The following is a 23252-nucleotide window of genomic DNA, read 5'->3' as shown; positions in this document are numbered from 1 at the left end:
GCAGGAAGTGCGTGCGCCGCTTCCGCTGGAAGCGGGTGTCAGTGTCTCCACGTGCAGCCCCTCCCCCTTTCTCTGGTCCCAGCAGGCAGCCGCTACCTCTGCTGCCATGGATCCCGGGGAGCTGGATCGGATCTTGCGGGAATTGCTTCTGCCGGACACAGAGCGAATCCGCCGGGTACGGGATGGGGCCCCCGGGGTAGGGCGGGGCCCGAGGGAAGAGGGACTCCGGGGGCCTGAGACCCGCCGTGTCCTCCCGCTTCTCCCCAGGCCACGGAACAGCTCCGGGCCGCTCTCCAGAACCCCGGCGCGGTGCCCGCCTTGTGCGAGCTGATGGCCCACGCTCCCGACCCGCAGGTGAGAGCCCCCCCCCCCTTCCCCGAGCGGTGCCAAAATTCCCCGAGTTTGTTAAAAGCACTGCCCTTCCCCTATACCGCCCGATCTCTGATCCAGACCTCCCTCTGGTCCCCTTTGACCTCTGACCTTCGGGGCTCTCCGTTCCCTCTGTCTTACAGCTTCCCCCGGGGATTTCTTGATCCCATACCTTGGTTTTGTTTGATCTCTTAGTCTCCTCACTCTTCATTTCTTAGCTTTCACTTAACTCCTCACTGTGATGTCCCACTCTCCCTTTCACTCAGCGGATTTTTTCCCACAACCGTGAATTTTCACACCTTCTGCCTGTCTGAGACCTTTGGGCTGCTTGGTCATATCCCTCCCCCATCCAGAGTCCGGGGTCGGCAATGCGGGTCGCTGCTTGACTCCAGATTTTGATCCCCACTCTTGGGTCTCCCAGTTTATCCCAGGGCATTACCCTGGCCTCAGTTCTAACCCCTAAACGTAGTGCCGTCCTTTGGGCCTGCCCCTCCCCCCAGCGGGATGGGGGGGGCTCCCTCCTCGCCCCTCTTTCCCCCCCCCCCCTGCTCTGACCCGGCCCGCCTTTGACACCCCAGATCAGGCAGTTTTCAGCGCTGCTGATCAGGAGGCGGCTCAACACCCGATGGAGGCGGCTGGTGGCGACGCATAGGGAGAGGTGAGGACCTGCCGGCCCGGGGGCGGAGGGGGGCTCATGCGGCCGGCCGCCTCCTAATGCTCCTCGCCTCTTGTGTTTCAGTCTGAAGTCCCTGGTGCTGAGCGCGCTGCAGAACGAGACAGAGTGAGTGTGGGCCTGTTGTCGGAGCGCCCTGGGTCTGATGACTGGACTTTCTTGTTTCCAGCATCTCCCGCTGCTTCTCCCAGCTCAGGTTCTTGATTCCTTGGGGCAGGAGACGTGCCAAGTCCCCTGAAAGGAAGGATAGTACATGTTACTTATATGTACATTTATTAGTATAGCTTTTTATTTACCAGACGCATGCCTGGGTAATTTTACAGCATTGACAGTTGCCAGACCTTTTGTTCCAACTTTTCTCCCCCCCTCCCCCCCAGATGGCAGGTTGACCAATACATGTTAAATATGTTAAAGTATAAATTAAATACAATATATGTATACCTGTCCAAACAGTTATTTTACTGTACAAAAAGAATCGGACTTTGAAACAGTGTACAATTAGCTGTGAAGGAAATAAAAAATGCAAATGCAGGCGGACAAAAACAGAGGGATTGGGAATTCTGTGTAGTGGTTCGCACTCAAGTAAATATTATATTTAATAGAAAAAAAGTAGTTTGGTCATGAGCTTTGCTTAGAAAAAGTGAATGAGACAGTATTAGAAAATGCTAAAACATCTCCTAGAATGCATCTGTACCAGGGGCCTTTTAAATATTTGTTTTCTTCCATGTTCCTGGGCTTTTTTGGGGGGGAGGGATGAGGGTGACACGCATGGCTTCTCTTTAACCCATAGACACAGCGTGAGCCTCAGCCTGGCCCAGTTGTCAGCAACCATTCTGAGGAACGAAGGCCTGGACGCCTGGCCTCAGTTAATGCAGCTGCTCCAGCAAAGCACTCGGAGCTCCCACATCCCTGAAAGGGAGGTATGGTTTGTAGAGCCAGGGAGGGCTGAGGGTGTCAGAGGATGGGGCCAGTCAGGAGTTGGGAAATTTGGGAAAGGGCTAAGTGTATAAAGTAATTTTTCTTCTACCTTCCTTCCCTCTGGCAGATGGGACTACTGCTCCTGAGTGTGGTGGTAACCTCACGGCCTGAAGCATTCCGACCACACCACCGAGAGCTCCTTAGTCTTCTGAATGAGACTCTGGGGGAATCGGCCTCACCGGGGCTGCTGTATTACTCCCTGCGCACTCTGACCACCTTAGCCCCCTACCTGGGCCCCAGTGCTTTGGTGAGAAACCTCTTTGCTCTTCATGTGTAACTACATCTTACCCGTGAAGTTTTCTAGAATCTAATGTCTTTTGGTGAAATCAAGGAAGTAAGATCTTCTTTCATCTTTATTCTTGCAGGACTTTGAATATTTAAAAAGAGAGACTAAGAAACTTTCCAAATTCCATTTTCTTTTCATTCTGTCTTTATGCCCTGTTTCTCTATCCTTAGACATGTCAGTCAATAAACATTTATCAGACCTTTTGCTGAGCCACTGTGCTAAGTGCTGGGGATACAAAAAGTGGGGGAAAACCAGTTCTTGTCCTCAAGGAGCTCAGTGGGGGAGAGTCAAGGAGCATCCAAGGGAACGCTCTGTGTCTGTGGAGCTCAAACATATTAGCTACCATGTTTCTATACTATAATACTTTGTTTCTACTTATTCTCTTTTCTCTACTCTTGTAGCCTCATGCCAGGACTCTGGTGCCCAAGGTCATTCTGGCTCTTCAAGCATTAATCCAAGTAGATGAGGTAAGAATGAAGGGTAATAGCTCTGCTGGCGAAGGAAGAGGAACATATAGTTCAGACCCCTGAACTATCTATACAAAGGCTTATCTGTTTGTCTTTTTATGTTAGACAAAGGCCTGCGAGGCACTGGAAGCTCTTGATGAGTTGCTAGAGTCTGAGTTACCAATCATCACCCCTTACCTCTCTGAAGTTCTCACTTTCTGTCTGGAGGTAAGGAAAAATTTGCAGAGCCTCCATGTTGCCTCTCCTGGCAAGACATTTCTCCATCTCTGAATCACATTTGTTTTCCTCATAGGTGGCTAAGACCGTCACACTTGGGGATGCAGTTCGAGTACGGGTTCTCTGCTGTGTCTCTTTCCTGGTCAAACTTAAGAGCAGGGTAAGTAACTTGCTATTCCACTGTTAATCTGCATTGCCCCATACACTTTCTGAACCATCCCTATCTTTCTATTGGGCTTTCTTGCCTATTTTTAGGGTCTTAAATGTAAGGGATTATGTATGTAGTAAGTAGTCTAGTGGAGAGGTCAGTCCCAAACCTATTTATTCCCAAGCTGTGTAGGTGCTCTTGCTCCTACAAGCCAGGGTTGTGTTCCCCAGATCTTGAAGTTCCCTAGCTTTCTTCCAAACTTGTCAACTTGGGTTTATAGGGCTAAAAGGAAGGAACATTAGGAATGAAAAGACAGTTATGTAATAGAAGCCTCTAATATATGTCACTTTACCTCAAATACTCATAGGCTGTACTGAAGCACCGACTCTTGAGCACAATATTGCGAACTCTCTTCCCCATCATGACTGCTGAGCCCCATCCAGGGCAACTGGATCCTGAAGACCAAGATATTGAAGAGGAAGAGCTGGAAGGAGGGCTGGAGGTGGAAACACCCAAGCAGTTTGCTGTGCAGGTGGGAAGAAGAGCAAGAAGGTGTAGTGTGAGGGGAAAGATGGTCACAGGCAGGGTTTATGTAAAGGAAGAAAGCCTCAGTTTAGGTTCTAGAGAAGTAGAAAGTTGGGATTGGAAGTGGGAGTGTGAGGATAGTAGAAAGAACAGAATTGAAATTGAAACTTCTCTTTTTCAGGTGATAGATATACTAGCTCTCCATCTGGCTCCAGAAAAACTGTTTTCACAGTTGGTGAGTGTTGACCTCTATTCTTTCTTCATCCTGACCTAATCTATTTTTTGGTAGTAATAAATTAGACACTGATATTTCTGTGGTAGCACTGGGCACGCAGACCCGAAACATTAGAGACCATCTAGTTAGTCCTTTATGGATGAGGAAACTGGGGCCCACAAAGGTCAAGTGCCTTGCTTACAGTCACAGAATGAATCAGCTGCAGAGCTGGGGTGAGGGTAGGGGTGGGTCCAAACCCTATGACTCTATTCTTTTTAGAGGGAGGATCTGATGATCCTGACTGGGCTTGGAAAGGTGGGGAGCCAAGTGAAAGAATGGTAAGAGATTTAGGCCTGAATCCGTCTCCCTTAATAGATGCCATTGCTGGATGAGAGCCTTCATGGAGAAAACCCATATCAACGAAAAGCAGGACTTTTGGTGTTGGCTGTGTTGTCTGATGGTGCTTGTGACTATATCAGGCAGAGGTATGCCATGCCCTGGAAGGAAGAAGGATAAGACCTGGCTCTAAAGTAGATGGGGTCATAGGGAGGCCATGGGGCATGAGGATCTGAAGATATTTGAACAAAAGAAAAGACATGAAGCTCCCAGTAGGAGGGAAAAGAGGAGTTTCCTAGCAACTATTTCCTTTATTTTAGGGCCCATTGCTGGGTTCCTTTTATCTCAAACTCTCCTTTGTCTCTGCTGCCATCTTTCCAGATTGCTGACCCCACTGCTGCAGATTGTGTGCAAGGGTTTGGCTGATCCTTCCCAGGTGGTGCGCAGTGCCGCTCTATTTGCTATGGGCCAGTTCTCAGAGAACCTACAGGTTGGTGATGTAGAAACTGGTACCTCTTCCCCCCCAAGTTCTTCCCACATAAAAGCTATTCAGCTCTCACTCTGCCATGTTCTTTTTCTTTCTTGGAGACTTTGGGTCCTTCACTCCTACCACAGAGCTCTATTTCCTGGCCAACACTGTGTCTACCTCTTCATTCAAACTTCTTTATCACCTAGACTGATCTCTTCTTGTCCCTCTTTATAGCCTAATATCAGCACCTACTCTTGTGATGTGATGCCCCTGCTTCTGTCATACCTCCAGTCTGTGCCACCTGGAAATACTCGACATCTTGCCAAGGCCTGTTATGCCCTCGAGAATTTTGTGGAGAACTTGGGTATGAGGGAGGGAGGGAGGTGGAGGGGGGTACTTGGCAGTGACTGTAGAGTTCTATGACTATTATTTTAAGGTGGATTTATAGGGCTGAAAGGAAGGAACATTGGCATGGAAATATGTTTGCAGCTGCATTTGCATTGTTCTCTTAGTGTCTCATCCTGGGGCAGATTCATTGATCTATTCTTCACTTGATAGGAAGTAAATTTAAGGCTGGGTCTAGAGCTGGGTGATGAATCAAGGGACTTTGGACTGATCATTCAGGATGGTACAGCTACTTGATGTAATTGGATATGATGTAAACAAAAGACTAGACTTTTTATCTTGCCTCTGATGCTTACAACCTGTGTGACTTAGGCCTTGGTTTCCTCACCTACAAAATGAGGTTTGAACTACGTGGTTTCCCTTCTAGCTCTGTAATTCTGTTATTCATAGGACAAGATGTGGAACCATACCTCCAAGAGTTAATGGAGCGGATGCTACAGCCCCTTAGAGAACCTGCCAGCCCCCGAGCCAAGGAGTTGGCTGTGAGCGCGATAGGGGCCATCGGTGAGGTGGGGTGATAGGGCTGCCCAGGTTGGGGTGAAAGGGCTATATTTTGACTGCCTGGAAAATGTATGCAGGCTTCCCCAAAGAATATATCTGTGAGGGTCTTTCCCATCTTCTAGTATTGCTAACTTCACCATTCCTACAGCCAGTGCGGCCCAAAGCTCCCTGATACCTTACTTCCCCACTATCATGGAACACCTCCGGGAATACCTGTTGACTGGGCGTGAGGACCTTCGATCTGTGCAAATCCAGAGTCTTGGTGAGCACTCCTTCCTTTCACCCTCTCAGGTTCTTTGGAACACCCTTTCCACATGTCTCTCCATTTTACTATTCCCTATTTCATCTAATGGATTTCTGCTGATTTGACAGGAAATGCTTAGAGGCTATAGTGGAAGCTTTGTTTTGGCCCCCTCAAGTTCTTGCGGGTCTTAAATTCTGATGAGTTTATTCAACTCGTTTTTGGCATCTTGATTCCTGACTGATCTCATATGCCTCCCCTCATTTAGCCTATCTTACTCAGAACTATGTTAGCCTATCCAGCTTTGAATGCTATACTTTTTCTCTATTCTTCTTGACTTTTCTTAGAAACTCTGGGAACTCTAGCTCGAGCAGTGGGGGAACCCATGAAGCCGTTGGCTGAGGAGTGTTTCAACCTGGGACTGCGCCTCTGTGACCAAGTGGATGACCCTGACATGCGTCGATGCACGTGAGCAATCTGAAATAAGGAATGGGGATTAGGGAAACCAACTATCTCACTTGCCCAAATTCTCATGTCTGAACTAATTCAGGATCTCTTGTCTATATCCTTTATTTCTTACTGTTCCTTGTTATCTCTCCTTTCTCCTCTACCTTTGGTCTGATTTCCTGTTCTGCTCGTCCCTTTTCTGGTAGGGCTGTACTTTACCTCTTTCTCTTGGTCTGCTTCTCTTAAAAGGTATAGTCTGTTTGCAGCACTGTCAGGACTGGTTGGTGAGGGGCTAGCTCCCCATTTACCGAAAATCATTACACTAATGATGTCATCACTGCGCTCAACTGAGGGCATTGTGGTAAGTATGGGACTGGGGACAATGGAGAAGGAGATGAGCTGGCCAGTATCTCAAGGGTGGGAAGCTGTAACAAGATCCTGTTAACCCTGACAACTCCTCTTGCAGCCTCTCTATGACACAAGCACTCCCTTCCTGCTTTTTGATGAATCTGAGGAAGAAGAGGAAGATGAGGAAGAGCTGATGGATGAAGATACTGAGGAAGAGGAGGAAGATTCTGATATTTCAGGGTATGAAACCAAGTGTGGGGAAGGCAAGGATGGCTGGTGGAGCAGGGAGAGCCAGCCATGTTCTGGGATTGAAGAGGAAGTCATAGAAGTGCCTCATGAATTGGAAGCTGTGGCTGATCTCTATAGCTGCCACCTCTTTCCTCTCTGAAGCTGGTGTTGATCTTATCCAGTTATTAATGTTCTTTGTCTCCTAAATTTACCTTGTGTTATATTTACCTCTGTACATACTGTATCATCTTTGATTGAAATTAAGTTTCTTGGAAACAGAGCCTATTTGTGTTTCTGTAGCACCAGTTCTTGGAACGTAGTAGCCTCCTCAGTTTAACAATTCAATTGGCATTTATTGCTTATTGATTTACCACAGGTCAGGTGCTATGTTAGGCATTGGAGATAATAGTGGGGGGAAATTGTCCCTACCCTGAAGGAGCTCATATTCTCTTGAGAGAAATGGATGAAGAAATATGAGGAAATAAGGAAATTAAAAGCCTTAACTTCTATTGGGATCAAAAAAGTCTTCTATAGAACTGAGTCAGGAAGAAAGCTTAGGATTCTTAGAGGTGTCTGCTTTCTAGGCATGAAGGATAATCTATACCAAGATATTGATTTGGGAAAGAGGGAATGTTAACTTTGAGGAATAGCAGGTACATAAATTTGATGTGATTTTGGAATTCTTGAAGGGACCTGAGCCTAGAATGCTGGTGTTAGAACTGGATTATGAAGGGCTAGAAGTACGGAGTTTGCATTTTTACTCTGAAGATGATAAGGAGCGACTGAATTTCTGAAATGGGGAAGAGATGTCAGATTTCTTCTGTAGGAAGATTATTTTATCAGTTATGTAGGAGGATGGGTTAGAGGGTAAGCTTGGAAATAGGGAAAGCAACTACAAAGGTGCTGGCGTTGTCCCAGGGAAACCAGGATGGTGACGTGAATGGAATGGAGAAAAGGGGGAGACTGAACTAGAATAGAAGTGGAATAGACACTGATTGTCTTCTCTGGTTATGGGAAGGAGAGGAAAAAGTCAAGAATGCCATCAAAGTTGTGAACCTGCATAGACTAGTATATTGGTGATCTCAGTAGGAAGAAAAGATTTATAGAAAGCCAGTTCTTTTTAGCACATGTTGAGTTTGAATTGCCAGTGAAACCACAAGTGCAGATAATCACAAGTGATGTGGGACCGAAGCTCAGAAGAGGAATTAGGAACTAGAGAAGTAAACTGGGGAGTCATTTTCGTGGATGGGATTGTACGTTCCAAGATGAATAAATGGATAGATATTTGTCATGTTCATTACATGCAAAGTCCTGTATTAAGTGCTAGGGATTTAAATAGAAGAATAGACAGATACAGTGCTTTTAGTCTTGTTCATATTTTGTTGGGAGAGTTAGTATATTTGTGAAATTTCAGCTGTAAATCAGATGGAAAGGTCTCATGATCCTGAGATTGAGTACTTATTTCAGGCATGGTAACGAGAATGATGTTTTGTTTTTACACCTCCTTCATTTCTGAATATATCCCTACTCAGCAAGGCATCATCCCTTGTAACAAAGACTGCTTACTTGTTACAAGAGAGGGAATTGTTGGGGTTGGGAAGAGTCCTATGACTAGAGTTTACACTCCCAAAAATTCTATGATGATGGAGGGCAGTGGGAAGACAGGTGATTAGGTGAATCAGCTGGATGATTTGTGTTCACAGGAGTTTCACTGAAGTCATACACAATACTGATTTCTTTGCCTGATCTCAAAGTAGAGGAGGATGGTCCGTAGTTAAGTATATTCTGCCTTTGTATCATGGCTTTGTCTCCTAGTTGGACATGGTGTCCTAAAGCCTAAGTTTTGGCATTAAATACTCAGTGATTATGGAAAACTGAAGTATTGCTGCTTTTCTCAGATGATTTCAGTGAAACAAGATAAAGTAGATCATTACCTATGATGATAAATTAAGACTTTCGAATCCAATTCATAACTGCTTTTGTTGTTGTTGGGTGGTGGTGGTGGTGGTGGTGGTATTTTAAATATATATTATTGATGTCTTGGCTTTATATCACAGACATTTTCCACCCCAGATCAAACCCTTTCCTGTGACAAAAACAATTAAGCAAAAACAGCAAATACAGAAACTTTGACTAATAATGTATGTGCTGTTTTGTTCTAATATTGGGCTTGCCTCCCTGTTTTAAAACAAATGTTTTTTGTTTTTTTTTTATCTAAATAGTAACCCTTTTTTTTAAAACTAAATTATTTTGAACACCAGAAAATTAATTTTTCCATATACATACAGAACGTTAAGATTGCCTGTGAAACTGAGTGTCCATTTAATATCACTTGCTTTTTATATATATAATAAATTCCACATGTTACTTTTAAAGCCATACTATTTTTCTCTGCTTCCTTCTGAAGTTTCTTGCATTGTCACCTACAGTTTTCAAAAAATATTTTAATGGTCCCTCTTTTTTGCCATCACTATCATTAATTCCTTCCCTTCTCCCAATTCTTCCTCTTTTCCATTAAAGACCAAAAAACAAAACAAAACAAAACAAAAAAAACCCCCAGCACATTATAACAAATAATTATAGCCAAACAAAATTATTGTAGTGGCCAAGCCTGGAAACATGGGCTTCTTTACTACTTTACTACTTTACTACTGTCAGGAGGTAACTATTATACTTTATCTTAGGTCCTTTGAAAATAGGATTGTTCATTACATTGATTGAGAATTGTTGAATCTTTCACTTATTTTTCTTTACCATGTTGCTGCCTTTCTGTAAATCATTCTCTTGGTTGTGCTTACTTTATCTTGCAGTAATATTCTGTTACATTCATAGACATCTGTTCCTAGCTAAGATTTAAGAGGTAAATTAAGACTATACTTTTAGATTTTAATTCTCTTTCCCTCCTTTTTATCTTCCCATTAGCATCAGAAAGTTTGTTTTGTCATGACTATCCTCTTCTTTTTACACTTATCTCCTGTTATTTTTCTGTTGAATTTGATGTATTTCTATGTCAAACTACACATAGGTTCAATTTTTTGTTTTCATATGTTTTCATAATTTTATGAACCCCACCCAGTTCTATCCCCATTTTCCTCCTTTCTACATTAGTTTGTTATATTTCTTTTACCTTCTTTTTTCTCTGCAATTATAAATTCCATCAGAACAAAATCAATATAACCCTCTCTACCACAGTTCCTCTTTTTCCATTTAGCTCTCTTATTAGTCTTTGAAGATTTGAAGACACTTGTTTAACATTAGCACTATGCCATCATGCCACACCTTTCAGTTGCTTATATAAATTTACCTTTATAAGTTTCTTGATTCTTGTATTTGTATTTTGAAGTTCCTGTTCATCTCTAGTATTTTCATCGGAAATGCTTGAAAATTCTCGTTCTTTTAAAGTTCCACTCCTCCTCCCCATATCCTTGCTGTAGAATAATATTCAGTTTTGCAGGGTTCACTATTCTCAGTTGTAAATCTTGCCTTTTGGAATCTTGTTTTCCAATCTATGACATGAGCTGCCACCTATTATGTAATCTGATTCTGGTTGCTTGGAATTCTTAAGTCCTTCAGTGTGGAAGCTCTGGGTTTTGGTCCTGACCTTCCTGGGATTTTTCCTTTTTGTATTCCTTTCAGGAAATAATCATTGGATTTGTTTGCTCTTCACATTATCCTTTGGATCTAATACATCTAGGCAGTTTTTGTTCATAATTTCTTGAAATAAATAATAAAGTACTCAGACTTTTAAAAATCAGCTTTCAGGGACTCTCCCTGACCTATTTTCCAGATGAATTGTTATTTGATGTCTTAATGTTCTGTTATTTCCCCTTCCCCCCCTATTCTTATCTCAAGATCACTGATATATGCATGTTTGGTCTTGTTTTCAGGAATACATTGCTTGGGTAAAGTTTATCACTCTCTTTTCTAAACTATATTTTCCTTATATATATCTTTCCTTTAGAGCTTTTATCTCAGTTTTTTTTATCTGTTACATCATTATATAATTCATTTTTTCCTTTGAATCTCTTCTGTTATAGTTAGCATTTCCTGGATTTGGGGTCATCTCTAAGTAATTTTTTTGTACTGGTTAGTGGCTTTGTGTTATGGGCCAAAACTCTGAACTTGAAACAAAGGATTCTTACAAGGTACTAAGTGGAATTGATGAGACAATGGTTATCTAGTTTAGCATGGTGCTTAATAGTTCAGTATGATTGATTTAATCTTATAACAAATAATGGTTTCCTAGTGATAAAATGATTGGTTTATACTCATTGTAGAGTATATAAGCTAAGTGCCTCAGCGAGATTCATTAAAAGAGAGACAAAGAAGACAAAGCACTGGGGGCGGGAGCTAAAGCTCTTAGAACCAAGGAGAGAGATTCATTTGATTTTTGGTCAGCTTCCTGGAGGTAAGCTCCTCCTGCATTTTCTTCACTGAAACCAAGACTCTGAAAGGATCTCCAGAAAGCTGCCTGGCCCCAGGAAGAAGATAATAAGGATTTAGACTTTATCACCTGGCTACTCTTGTGGTGATTACTGAACTGAAAAGAAAGCTTCTCCCAGAGACCCTAAGAAAACTGAACCAAAGAACATTACAACTTTGGTTTATTCACCTCTTCAATTTTGTAATTCCTGTATTTGGACCAAGGCTGTTACTTTACAGTTTCCAAGGTCTGTTGTCCTCCTAGCTTTCTTTTCTATTTATTTGCCTCCAGACACAGATAATTGCATGTTCCATATTTCTCTGGCCTATCAGTGGTACAGCTAGAAAACATTTGACTAAAATGTTTGCCTGCATTGACACTAGGATCACAAGTAGCCCCAATTCCTATTGCCCATGAGCTTCTGGCTGATGCTTTGTGCAGTTGTAGGACAGAAGTCATTTACTGTGGTTTCTCATTGAATTTTTTTTATCTTTATTCAGCCTGTTGTGAATATCAAGGTTGTTTTGGTTGGTTTGTTTTTTTGTTTGTTTGTTTGTTTTTTTACTAGAATAAATATGAGAGAACTGGGCAGTCTGCTTAGTTTTTCAATGTTAGGAAGGACTTTTCAATGTTTTGGTGGTTATACTGGACATAATATATGGTCGTTTCCATCCAGTAGTGGATCAAGGAGTCCTTCAAACTCCCTAACCCCCATAATAATGGATTCCAGCTTCAATCTTCTAGAACCATTGATAAAGAAACAAGAAGTCAGGAACCTGGACTTTAGTGATAAATAAAGGGCTGTGGCTTTATGGCAACTAGCTTGTAAGTACTGTCTTCAAACAGAAATGTTCTAGGGTCCATTTCGAGGTTCTAGAGTAGGAAGCATGTGTTGGGATTCATTGAGGGAGCCCTCTGCTGCCTCCAAGCAATGCCTTCATGTAGGGAGCCAGGGTAAAGTAACAGTAAGCCCTGAGGTGACAGATAGATGGGGTTGAGAGGTTCCTGTTGAGGAGAGGGACTTCCCTACCCATGTCCTGACCAGGACTAGACGTGAGCCATCATGTGCCCAATCCTCCTCTTCTCCATATTTTCTGTTGTTCCATTTAGTATGTGTTTATTCAATTTTTGAATTTCTCTTTACTTTTCAAGGTATAATGTAGAGAATGCTTTCTTTGATGAGAAGGAAGACACCTGTGCTGCCCTGGGAGAGATTTCTGTAAATGCTAGGTAAGCCCTGCACTGTCCTCCTGATCTCACCTCCTTTGATGAAGCCCTTCCTTGACATTGGTATTTTTGTTCTTAGCATGGCCTTCTTTCCATACATGGAAACTGCCTTTGAGGAAGTGTTCAAACTCTTGGAGGTGAGGATCTTGGCCAGGGGATCCGGGGAGACAGCCAGCTTTGTCATATAGCAGACAGGTTTTTAAGCTGTGCTTGGTCTCTCTCTTTCTTCCTCACCAGTGTCCCCACATAAACGTCCGGAAGTCAGCTTATGAAAACTTGGGCCGGTTTTGCCATTCTCTGTACAAGGTTTCCCAGCTCATCCCCTCAGAGCAGAACAACTTTGGTAAGAAGGCAAGCCCAACTCCACAAAGGGTTGGGTACCAAAGGCAGAGCCAGCAGCAGGGTTCTGTGCTGGAGCAGGTGTGTCAGGGAACCATTGCTTTTCCAGTGCTACAGACAGCCCTGGGCCGGATGATCCCGGCCTATCTGCAGGCAGTGAATATGGAACGTGAACGATTGGTGGTCATGGCCGTGCTGGAGGCTCTGAACAACGTTCTCCGGAACTGTGGATCGTCCGTGCTCCAGCCTCCCAGCCGGTTGTCAGAGATCTGCACTGTTATCAAATCTGTACTGCAGAAGAAGGTGAGAAGGCTCCCGTCGGGCAGCGGGGCCAGAATGCCCCAGACTGGAGATCCTGAGCCTGGTCCTGCTGTACTGCCCCTAACATCCAACCTCTGACCTTACTGACCCATTTACCTGATTTTCCAGATAGCCTGTCAGGACCCAGAAGAGGAAGAAGAAGATGAGATAGAACAGGTAAGAGATTGGAGCTGAGAAAACCATGTATGTATATGGAAATGGGGATAGTCTGGAAACTCTTGTTGGTTAATCAGTATTACTGAGTGCCTGTTATTTGTCTAGCTCTAAGCTAAGCCTTAAAAGAGAGATTAAAAAGATGTGATTTACATTGATCGCATAGCTATACTTTAACAACTAATTATAGAGAAAACCAAAATATATGAGCAAATTAATTGTAAAATCCTGTGACGGTGATGAGAGTGATAGGAGAGAAAGGAGAGAGATCATTGAGGGCTTGGATGATTGGAGACAAAGTGTAGTTCTATTGGAGTGGGCGTGTTTAAAAGAATGGGGGCAAAAAGAAGGTTTGATGAGTAAGAGGGTTGGACAGGAGAATTTCAAAAGTGGGGAGATCCCTCATATGATCTCTGTACCTTGATTCCTCTCAGTTGGGAGGGTTGCTTGGGATGGATGGGATCCTGGTGTTGCATGTGCTGCCCTGACTAGCTCGGCCCCACAGGCGGAGTATGATGCCATGCTGCTGGAGCATGCAGGTGAAATCATTCCAACTTTGGCAAGTGCCTCGGGAGGAGAGACCTTCGCCCCCTTCTTTGCTGGTTTCTTACCTCTGCTGCTCCGGAAGGCAGTGAGTGACTTCCCTTCTTTAACTGCTGACCCCTGTAACCTGGCTTCCCTCTCTTTTCCCCTCTCCCCATGTCCGAGTTCCAGTTCCCAGCTCTGATCCCACTTGTGCTTCCCCTGGCCTGACTGTCCCCTTCTGCCCTCGATAGAAGCCAAGCTGCTCCGTGGCTGAGAAATCGTTTGCAGTGGGAACCCTGGCAGAGGCCATGCAAGGCCTGGGCCCCTCTTCAGCCCAGTTTGTGTCACGGCTGCTACCGGTACTGCTGGGTGCTGGCCGAGACTCAGATGCTGAGGTTCGGAGCAATGCAGTCTTTGGGCTGGGCGTACTGATGGAGCATGGGGGCCGTCCTGCCCTCGAGTATCCTCATTGCTGGGGCAGCTGGTGGGGCCATGGGAGGGGCCTAAGAGAATAGCGTCTTGTCCATTCCCTTGGACATTTGCTGATGTCTTTTTTCTAATATACCTCCCTCTACACATAAAGCAAAACCAGAGAGGGTAGCCAGCATTCCATGACCATAGCCCCCACCTCTCTTCTGAGGCGGAGGTCTGTTTTATCATTAATCCTCTGGAACCAATGCTCAACCCCCTCATTTTACAGATGAGGAAACCAAAACTCAGAAAAGTGAAGCCATTTGCTCATGATCTAGTGGCAGAGCTGGACTATTCTTCTGATTCCCAGTCCAGTGCTCTTTGTGCTACATCCCACCACTGTGGGTGGGGGTTTGGGGTATTGGGCCAGGATCTGTGGAGAGAGGCCTGCCTGTAGGCCCTGTTCCTTGACTACAGCCTAGGCAATTCCATAAGATTCTGGAGTTTCTGTCATCACTCATTGCCCGGGAATGCCAGAACCGTGTTCGTGACAATATTTGTGGGGCCCTTGCGCGCTTAATGATGGCTAACCCCACAGGAAAGCCCCAGAAACAGGTAAGAGGAGAAAGGAGGGAATGCTAAGTATACAAAGTAGAAAGGAAAGGGATCCAGGAGAAGGGAATGTAAGGGGGGGGCTTCAAGCATAGAAGAAAGGTTTTCCACTCAGCTGACTCTATGTTTAGGTGCTGACCACACTGTTCCATGCATTACCACTGAAGGAGGACTTGGAAGAATGGGTTACTATGGGGAAATTTTTCAATTTCCTTTATCAGAGCTTCCCTGAGCAGGTACTCAGCCTTGGAACCTTAGTCCTGGTTCTCATCCCAGTCCTTGGTCTCTTTGTATATGGGGGGGCAGGGAGGCAGGAGTTATAGAAGTTACTGTAACCTAATTTCTCCCCCAACTTCCTTTCAGGTGGTTGAAGTGGCTCCTGAGATCCTTAAACTATGCAGTATTACTCTAAGTGCCAGCAAAGTCCCACAGGGTGAGCAGAGTAACTCATTTAGAGAAGGGGGAACTGTGGGTTGGTTAGGTGGGAAAATGATTATGGTGAATCATGTCTCTTGTCCTTCTTGGTGACTTGCACTCTCTTTGTCCATCCCCAGAAACCAAGGCTGCCTTGCTGCTGCTCCTGACTCATTTGGCCCAGCAGCACAGAGACAAATTCCAGGAAGCACTGTTTTCCCTGTCCCCTGACAAAGCCCAGGAACTTCAGGCTGTGCTCAGCCCCACCTAGGGCCTGGAAAGTGACCTCCTGGATCAAAAAGGGAAAGCTGCCCTTCCCAGGGGGAACTGTTTACTGCCTTGGCTCCATCTGGGTGCCTGCCAAAGATCCCCATCCCCAGGACAATGGCCTTGTGGGAGCTATCCCTGGGGCTGGTTCTGTTACTGTATTGGACTTTATGGACAAAGGTTTGACTTCTGATTTGAATAAAGTCCATTTATTTTGGATGAACTGTAGCTTGTGGGTGGGTAACAGGGAAACAGAAGGTTTATCATACAGCAGGTAAATACATTGTCTTCTGCCACATTCAAAGAGAAGGGTCTCTAATGGCGGTGGTTCCCAGGCCCTGGCCGGATGAGGAGGCTGCCATAGGGCTCCTCTTGCTCCACATACACAACTTGCTGCGTAGACAGCACTGAAGGGGATAGAGAATGGATAAACTGTGGTAAGAGAAGTCCTGGACCAAGCACTCTGCTCCCTCTGTCTACCCATCTCCTTCCCTTAGCTTACCAAGAAGCAAGTAGAAGGCCCTAGCAGCTACCAAACGAGGGGCAAAGGGAGGAATGAGGTTGTTGAAGTCTATTTGTCCAGAAGCCTGTAACTCCACTGTGATAACCCTGCCCAGGCCAAGAAACGCCAAGTTAGTGTACTTTGGGCTATCTCTAGACCCCATCCTCCTCCTCTCTTTTCCCTGTTCCCATCAGTACTTTTGCAAGGCCTCTGGAGAGAGAAGTTGCGCATCTGGGGCCAGCTGCAAGGGGAGTTCAGGCACTTCTGGTAGTTCAGGGACCACAGGCAGCACAGGCGCCTCCACTTCCACCTCACCTAAGCCCCTTGGAGGCAGAGATGTCACCTGTGAGGTGGTGGTCATAGGGGTAACAGAAAAACAAGGTTCTCTTCCCTCCCCTCCCACCAATCTTTCTTCCCTTAATATCCTTGCCCCTTACCATCTCTCTTCAGGAGGAATGAAACTGAGACGGGATCGTTCTTCCTCAGTAGTCTCCAAGGAGAGTTCTGTTGTGGGGAAAATGGTCTGAGAGGGTCCAACCCTTCATGTTATCATTTCTACTCATATTCTCCTCCTAAGATTTACCTGAAGACGGTAGTAGGGGACCACTGGGCTCTTGGATATCTCGAAGAATCTATGGGTGAGGAAGAGGGGCAGTGATGAATGTTTCCAATTGCTAAATTGGAGCCTTTGCTATAATCCAAACCCCAAAGATTTGAATTAAGGTAAACTAGGATTGGGAGGGATCAATTCTTTGAGTGGAATGGACCAGGCACCTCAATTTCACTGATAGTCTCAGCCTTTCGCCTTTCCTCTAACTGCTCAATTAGAGACTCGGGCTCTTGGGGTGGCCGATATTGGAGCTCCTTTGGGGGGACCCGGGCACAGCGAGTCCAGAGACTAAGTAGTTCTGGGTGTAGCCATCCAGCTGGGGACAAAGGAGAGGTTGGGTAGGAATTTGTATCCTGGGAGCAGAAGGATTAAGATCTAGGTTGCACATATGTGTAAAGTGGATTAGAACTCTACATTCATTCGCTACTTCTAGCATCCCCCAACCCTATTCCACCACTCTTACGGTAAACTGGAGTTCTTAACAGCTCTGATGGACTCTTCATCTGACTGGAAGGCTGGACCATTGGCTGCATTGAAGAGAAAGGAAGGTCACAGCTTTAAAGCTGAAAGGTCCTCTATCATCGAGTCTAATCTCCTTAGTGAAAACTTAAGCCCAGATTGGTTGTAAGTGGCAGAGATGCCATCTGAACCCCCATTCTCTGGCTCAAATCTTCTGTCTGCCCCCACTGTCTTCGGGTGTTTAGGTTTATCAGAGACTCTTCATGTTGCTAGCTCCACTGTATCATTTGGCTAGGGACTGGAAGTAGCTCTGTGTTGTCCCCTTTCTTATTATTGCCACCTTCTTTTGTCCCATTAAAGCCCTGCAGTCTCACGACTGCTTTCTCTTATTGTCCAACAGTAGTTTTGTCCCATACTCACACAAGCCCTGGTGTGGGCCTGGGTCTGTAGAACTTGTTTTTGGAATTCCTCTCGAGTAATCTGGGTCTCCTCATCGTACAGCTGCAACCGGGGCCGGCGGCGGGAGGGTGGAGGCTGAGGTGATGCGGACAGCTCGGGGAGAATCAACTGTTTCAGAAAACGGGGCATCTGTTAGCCTTGTGGTTTACCTACTAGCCTGATCCAGATTCATCCAAGACTTAAAAGCTCAAAAAGTTATAGGAGGCTGAACCAGTGGGGAAAGAGAGAGGCATGGGTAATACTTACTTCAGGGCTGCTGGGGACATGAACTGGAGGCCCCAAAGGGCGGGGCATCCCAGGTGGAAGCAGTTCTGTAGTTGGGATCTCTTCTGCCAAGAGCAACATAGGAGTTGTGGTTCTGCCCCCAAACCCTGCCCACCCCTGGAACACTAAGCCCCATCCCAATTCCCTGACGTGTAGGTAGGGCTGGAGAGAGCTGGAACTATTAAGATATCTAAGCATCTGGAAAAGGGGACTTCCCCAAAGAGTTAAGGCAGTAAAATATTAAATTTGGGGGAACTAAGAGGTAGTGAAAAGATAGGGTTTCTCACCCGAGTGTGGAGGACCAGCTTCTGCAATCAGTGACTCAGATTCTTCAGGGACTAGTTCCTTCTCTAAAAGGGGCTCTGCCACTTCCTGGATCCTGGAGGCAAGGCTTAGAAGTGGACCCTGCAGCTTTGAACTGCCACCCATCCCCACCTTCACTCAGCTCCTGAAGTGGCTGGTCTGCTTACCTCGCTTGAGGTGGGGGTGACACCCTAGGAGTGATTTCCTGCTCAGGGACCCGGGAAACTTCCACCGACTCTCCAGCTGAGAGAGACAAGAAGTAGAGGGGAGGGGATTATTTCCTTTGCACCAGCTAACTCATTATTAGAGGGTTCAAAAGTGCTCCTGTTTCCTCCCTCCTAAAGTCAGTTAAAACTCCTGCTCCAACCCTATCCCTGCCAGAGGGCTGACCATCCGGGACATGAGATATTCTGGTCTCAAGCTGCTCCTGGGGAGGGTAGATCTTGGCCTTTTCCTCAGACAAAATAGCTTCATCCTCTGCAGCCATCAGCAGGTCCAGGTCATGATGGGAGATTTCTGGCAGGTCCTGTTCACCCTGTGCAGATAAGGAATGAATGCCTGCTTTCTCATTTGCAGGAAAAGGAGAGCCAAGTAGACAAGTGGGACTAGGTCCCAGCTAGAACTGCAAACAGCCCTCCTGGGTGGGAAGATGTGGGAAAAATGAGGAAGAGTGCCTGGAATTCAGGAGCCTGTGCCTATCCTCTCAAGTCCAGGGAAGGGAGATGACTGCTTCCCATTTCTAGGTCCCCAGTTCCAGAATCCTGCTCACCTCAATGTGCAGCACGTGGATTGGCTCTGCCTCCTGAAGGGTGATGGTTTCAGGAAGCAGGACAGTGATGGGGGATGTGTCTGAGAGAAGGAGATCATGTCAGTACCATTTCCCTTGACTTCATGGTTCTAAACAGTCTCACAGCCCTCTGCGCCTTCCTTATGTCCCTTCCCAGAAAGAGGATTCTCTGGCCACCTAACTGGCTCCATGGGAAGCAGGGAACTGCTCACCTAGCTTCCTGGGTTGGCGGTAGATCTGAGGAGGAGTCTCTTTAGAAACCCTCTCAGGGGTTGGGGCTTCCAAGAGTTGTCGAACCTTTAGGCAAAGCCCAAAGCATAGGGTTTAGTCATGGGCCTCCTGCTCTGTTTTCCATATGGTAGTTAACAAAGTACTGGAGCCCCCTGACCTATGCACCGTTTTTCCCAATCCCAACCCTACATGTGCTACCAAATAACTAATTCTTATCTGTTCCACATAGAAAACTAGTAGCTAGGTGTGGCAATCCAGGAGAGAGGAAGATCTCCACTGGGGCTATCCCGACGAGGACCAGTGGGACCCTACAGCACCAACACTGAGGAGGTTAGTGGTGGGCGCTAGGCGTCTCGTACACACCTGGGGGATATCCAGGGGACTAGGAAGGTTAGGGTCAATGGTCATCACTCCAAAGAAGGGGTCAGGGGCATCTTCCAAGGTCTCCATTGTGATCAGGGGGTCAGGTAGTAGGAGAGCGGGTCTGTGAGAAGTAGTTAGATAAGGAGGGAAAGGATGGACCCGGGTGAGACCAAAATGGTGGTTAGCCGAGGCGAGGATGGGAGAGATGAAAGGAATCAGGGCTAAGAGTTGAGATGGGAAGACTTGCACATCCCCAGCCCTGGAGTGAAAATATCTAATGGAGTCAGGTACTCACACATCGAGATCCACCATGTCAATACGGATCTGCTGCTGGGCTCGGTGTAGGCGCTCCAGGATATGCTGGATATCCTCTGTGGAATTGTCAGGGTCACAGAAAGTGGACAAGCTGTACTTCACCTTCCCCTGGGCCCACTCCTCCCACAGCACCTTTGCCCTTCAGCTTTCTCAGCCCACTCAGCTGGCCCCAAACCTTCTGAGGTGACCCGAGTCCACTATCAATCCCCATCCTCCGTCACCACCTTACCCACAAGGTACTGGCACTGGCGGAAATAGACACGAATAACACCGAACTGCAGCTGGGCAGAGAGGTAAAGGGAGAAGCGGGGCCTGGGGACACCTGGCAAAGATGACTGCACTTGCACCAGAATATACTGCAGGATCTTCTCACTGTGGGGGCAAATCTTCCCTGGTTCATCTCCAAATGGCTCTGTGTCCCTGTCCCCAGCCCTCAACTGCTCTGTTCTGCATTTTCCCAAACAAGAAACCTTATTTTTCCTCCCCCACTTTGGTCAAATAATAATAATTAAATAAATAATATATAATAATTAAATAAATAATAAATAAATAAATAAAAATAATGACAACTCTTATCTCTAATCTACTGTTCTCTCCCCCTCACCCCCCTAAACTTCAGGGGCTCTTACCATGTCTGCACCACGTCCACCTTCAGGTACTCACGTTTCACTAGCCTCATGCCGCCTGTTGCTGCCAGCCTAGGAGTTGACAGGAGTAGAAGAGAAGGATCAGTCACCTTTACCATTCCTAACATGTCACTCCAAGAGCACAAGCACATGAACCAACCTGGGGGGGGAGGTTGGAGGAGAGAGGGTCCTTCGGGAGGGACCCAAGCTCAGAAAGATGGAGAAGACCCTTTAGAGATTTAGTCTAGTGCCCTCCTTTTTTTTCCCCCCTGGGGCAATTGGGGTTAAGTGACTTGCCCAGGGTCACACAGCTAGGACGGTTAAGTGTCTGGGGGCAGATTTGAACTCGGGTCCTCCTGACTTCAGGGCTGGTGCTCTCTCCGCTGCGCCACCTGGCTGCCCCAGCTCCCTCCTTTTAGTGCCTGAATTCCAGTGCACTTGAGAACTGGTCTCAAGAACTAATGACCTTCCTGAGAGACCCAGAGGGTTAGAGGCAGAGCCGGGACAACAGTCTTGCTCCCTTGTCTGTCCCCTCCTTTCCCACCTCCCCCCTCTCCCAGCTGCTCCCAGCCTCCTCCCCCACAAAGCCCCTCACCAGATCGTGGCAAAGCAGCCACTGTGGCGTTGAAGCACGTTGGGGTAGTAGAACATCTTCACTCTCCGGTCCTCCGTGCCCCACCTTTCTGAACCTGTGAGCTAAATCCTTTAAGGGGGCCGTTTCCTGGACCCTTACTAGCAAAGGATGTAAGGGAGGCTCTCTCCACTAATTCAGTAAAGGTTTGGGCTTACAAGTAGACAAATGGTTACGTGAACAGATAGAGATTTATCAAGAGACAGGTATAACTAGATAAACAGAACTGCAAATAGACGGGTAGTCTGGCTATAGACACAGAATTGTAGGGAGAAAGGTGAGATGGATAAGTTTGCTGAGAAGGGGCTGTCTTCCAGAGGTCAGGGAGGCGCTTCCCGCACCCCTGGGAGATGAAGTCACGCGTGCCAGTGGCCGGTCACTCTGGACCCCCAAGGGGACTTGGCTGGGAAATGCTGCCCCGTGGAGGGAATCCTGCGTGGGGCAATGGGGCTGCCTCTGCCCCAGGAGGGAAATGGGAAGTCCTGTGTGCCACTTGTTGCTACCCAGGCTCAAGAGGAAGGCTGATCCCTACCCCTAATCACCAACTCTTCTCCGGGCCTCCAAGCTGTGGGTTTGGGTGTCCGGGGGCGGGGGCCAGGGCGAGGGCACAGCGTAGGGAGATTTCGCCGCGGGAGTCCCTTGTCCTGCCTGTCCCTTAGACTGATGCCGACTGCAGGGGGCTCGCTCACTCCTTCTCCGACCCTTTCTGATTGGATGATGGCCCTCCTGGGAACGGCCAATCAGGTACAGATGCCGAGAAGCAGCGTTCGCTTCTCCTGGAGCTTCCAGCTCTGAACCTCAGCCTCCCGTCAGCTGTCCGGGGTCCGCTGCCCTGGGTGCAGCGTGGTGACCAATCAGAAATGCTTCTCGGGACGACGGAATTAAGTGAGCTGACCAATCATCTTTTGTTTTTGCATTCATCCTCCCTTCCCCCTGCTTCCCCCCTCTTGGCCCCCGCCCCCGTCTCTTTCCCAGCGCCTAGTGACAGTACTGACGCTCCAGTCTTTTTTTGGGGGGGGGACTCCGACTGACCAATAGGCGTGCGCAATGACCTCAGCCAATAGAGAAACGAAGGACTATTGGATAACATCCTTGGTTGGCCCTTGAGACTCACCTTTGTGTCCTTCCGTTCCCTCAGTCCGAAATTTTAAAAATTACTGCGAAGCTCGCGCAGCGTTCAGTAACCCGTGTGGGGCACTGAGCATAGTCGCCACTCCACCCTTCAAAAAGCACTTATAAAGCGCTGAAGTTGTTAGGTTCAGAGATACAACGCCCTGGCCTGTTCCCAAGAAACTTACAATCTAGTTGGGGGCAGAAAAGCATATTTACTGCAGACATGACCACAAGGTCCTGTATAAATGGGCAAGGCTGGGAGCTACTCGGGATTTTAAAATTAAGAAGCCCTGAAAAGCTTCTCTCGTAGAGACTGTAGAATCCAGAATAACGTGAACCCCCAGGGTGGGCCTTCCTCTCATCCTGGTCACAATAAATCTTGACCTTTGAATAATCCTTTGTGCTGTCGAGTGGTTGGTAACTTTCTTAAATTGAGGTAGAAATGAAACAAAGTAATGCCAAATGCACATGCTAGCCGAGGGAGTAAAGGATGTAACTGACTTGAGGATGACTGCAAGGTCAATGGGATGGGTCAGAAACCCACCCAGAATGTCAGCTCATTCCTGCCATGTGAAAGTAGGTATGGCAGTTTAAGTAGCATCTGTCTGAGGGATAGCCAGGTAGTGCAGTGAATAGAGGAGTCAGGAGGACCTGAATTCAAATCGGCCTCAGCCACTTAACGCTTCCTAGCTGCGTGACCCTGGGCGAGTCACTTAATTCCAAATGCCTCAGCAAAAACAACAAACAAAAAAAACGTTACCTGTACTCTCATCTTCCAATTGATCTGTGACGTCATCTTCGTGGGTATTCCCTCCAGTGATGTAGCTTAAGCCCTATCTTTGCCTGCAATCTCTGCACAAAATCTGTGCGCCTGGGTTCGGTAGCCCTGGAGAGGATCTCGAGAGGACTGAATTATGTGGGGCTGACCAATCAGCTTCTGCCCCGGCAAGCATCCTTTCCTCTCCGCTTCCAGCACCCAGAGACCAGTCCTGCCTGGCCAATAGCCGTGCGGAATGACTCCGTGCACCGGGGCAGGAATAATTTTG

The 23252-nt window shown here is 46.7% G+C and overlaps 2 protein-coding genes across 4 annotated transcripts; one reads left to right on the top strand and one right to left on the bottom strand.

Annotated features, from left to right (window-relative positions):
• The first annotated feature begins 18 nt into the window (after nt 1–18).
• IPO4 (importin 4) lies at nt 19–15766 on the top strand. The gene is made up of 30 exons (XM_074294332.1): nt 19–175; nt 268–354; nt 948–1027; nt 1109–1150; nt 1833–1962; nt 2088–2267; nt 2708–2773; nt 2879–2980; nt 3066–3149; nt 3505–3669; nt 3844–3897; nt 4252–4361; nt 4594–4702; nt 4916–5045; nt 5477–5590; nt 5736–5849; nt 6176–6296; nt 6525–6636; nt 6742–6863; nt 12427–12504; nt 12581–12638; nt 12739–12844; nt 12950–13143; nt 13270–13317; nt 13820–13945; nt 14091–14299; nt 14733–14865; nt 14994–15098; nt 15226–15295; nt 15417–15766. Exons 1-30 carry the CDS (start codon nt 107–109, stop codon nt 15545–15547), a joined length of 3249 nt encoding a protein of 1082 aa, XP_074150433.1. The 5' UTR covers nt 19–106; the 3' UTR covers nt 15548–15766.
• REC8 (REC8 meiotic recombination protein) lies at nt 15737–21762 on the bottom strand. Of its 3 annotated transcripts, none has more exons than XM_074294334.1 (19): nt 21058–21762; nt 20466–20534; nt 20066–20208; nt 19817–19892; nt 19522–19642; nt 19140–19224; nt 18910–18989; nt 18531–18675; nt 18308–18383; nt 18125–18228; nt 17820–17902; nt 17535–17681; nt 17119–17182; nt 16820–16971; nt 16629–16677; nt 16483–16549; nt 16243–16368; nt 16046–16152; nt 15737–15950 (listed from the first exon to the last, which is right to left on the bottom strand). In XM_074294334.1, the coding sequence occupies exons 1-19, from the start codon at nt 21111–21113 to the stop codon at nt 15859–15861; spliced, it is 1842 nt and encodes a 613-aa protein (XP_074150435.1). In that variant the 5' UTR covers nt 21114–21762; the 3' UTR covers nt 15737–15858. The 3 variants fall into 3 exon arrangements, with proteins under 3 accessions (XP_074150435.1, XP_074150436.1, XP_074150434.1); XM_074294335.1 differs by having other exon boundaries at nt 18125–18216; nt 21058–21248; XM_074294333.1 differs by lacking the exon at nt 21058–21762 and having other exon boundaries at nt 18125–18216; nt 20466–20666.
• Between the last annotated feature and the right edge of the window lie 1490 nt (nt 21763–23252).

This window comes from Sminthopsis crassicaudata, chromosome 2 (genome assembly GCF_048593235.1).
Source record: "Sminthopsis crassicaudata isolate SCR6 chromosome 2, ASM4859323v1, whole genome shotgun sequence".
Taxonomy (NCBI): domain Eukaryota; kingdom Metazoa; phylum Chordata; class Mammalia; order Dasyuromorphia; family Dasyuridae; genus Sminthopsis; species Sminthopsis crassicaudata.
Note: the sequence above shows the minus strand (reverse complement) of the source record. Positions and strands in the feature narration are given on the sequence as shown.

Bases quoted from the DNA above. Each gene is read 5' to 3' on its own strand.
- IPO4 (XM_074294332.1), top strand. From the start codon at position 107: ATGGATCCCGGGGAGCTGGATCGGATCTTGCGGGAATTGCTTCTGCCG. The intron at 2,981-3,065 runs GTAAGGAAAAAT...TTTTCCTCATAG, and splicing joins TTCTCACTTTCTGTCTGGAG to GTGGCTAAGACCGTCACACT. The intron at 5,046-5,476 runs GTATGAGGGAGG...TGTTATTCATAG, and splicing joins GAATTTTGTGGAGAACTTGG to GACAAGATGTGGAACCATAC.
- REC8 (XM_074294333.1), bottom strand. From the start codon at position 20,614: ATGTGCTTGTGCTCTTGGAGTGACATGTTAGGAATGGTAAAGGTGACT. The intron at 16,678-16,819 runs GTGCCTGGTCCA...CCTCACCCATAG, and splicing joins AGACTATCAGTGAAATTGAG to ATTCTTCGAGATATCCAAGA. The intron at 16,550-16,628 runs GTAAATCTTAGG...TCCCCACAACAG, and splicing joins TCCCCTACTACCGTCTTCAG to AACTCTCCTTGGAGACTACT.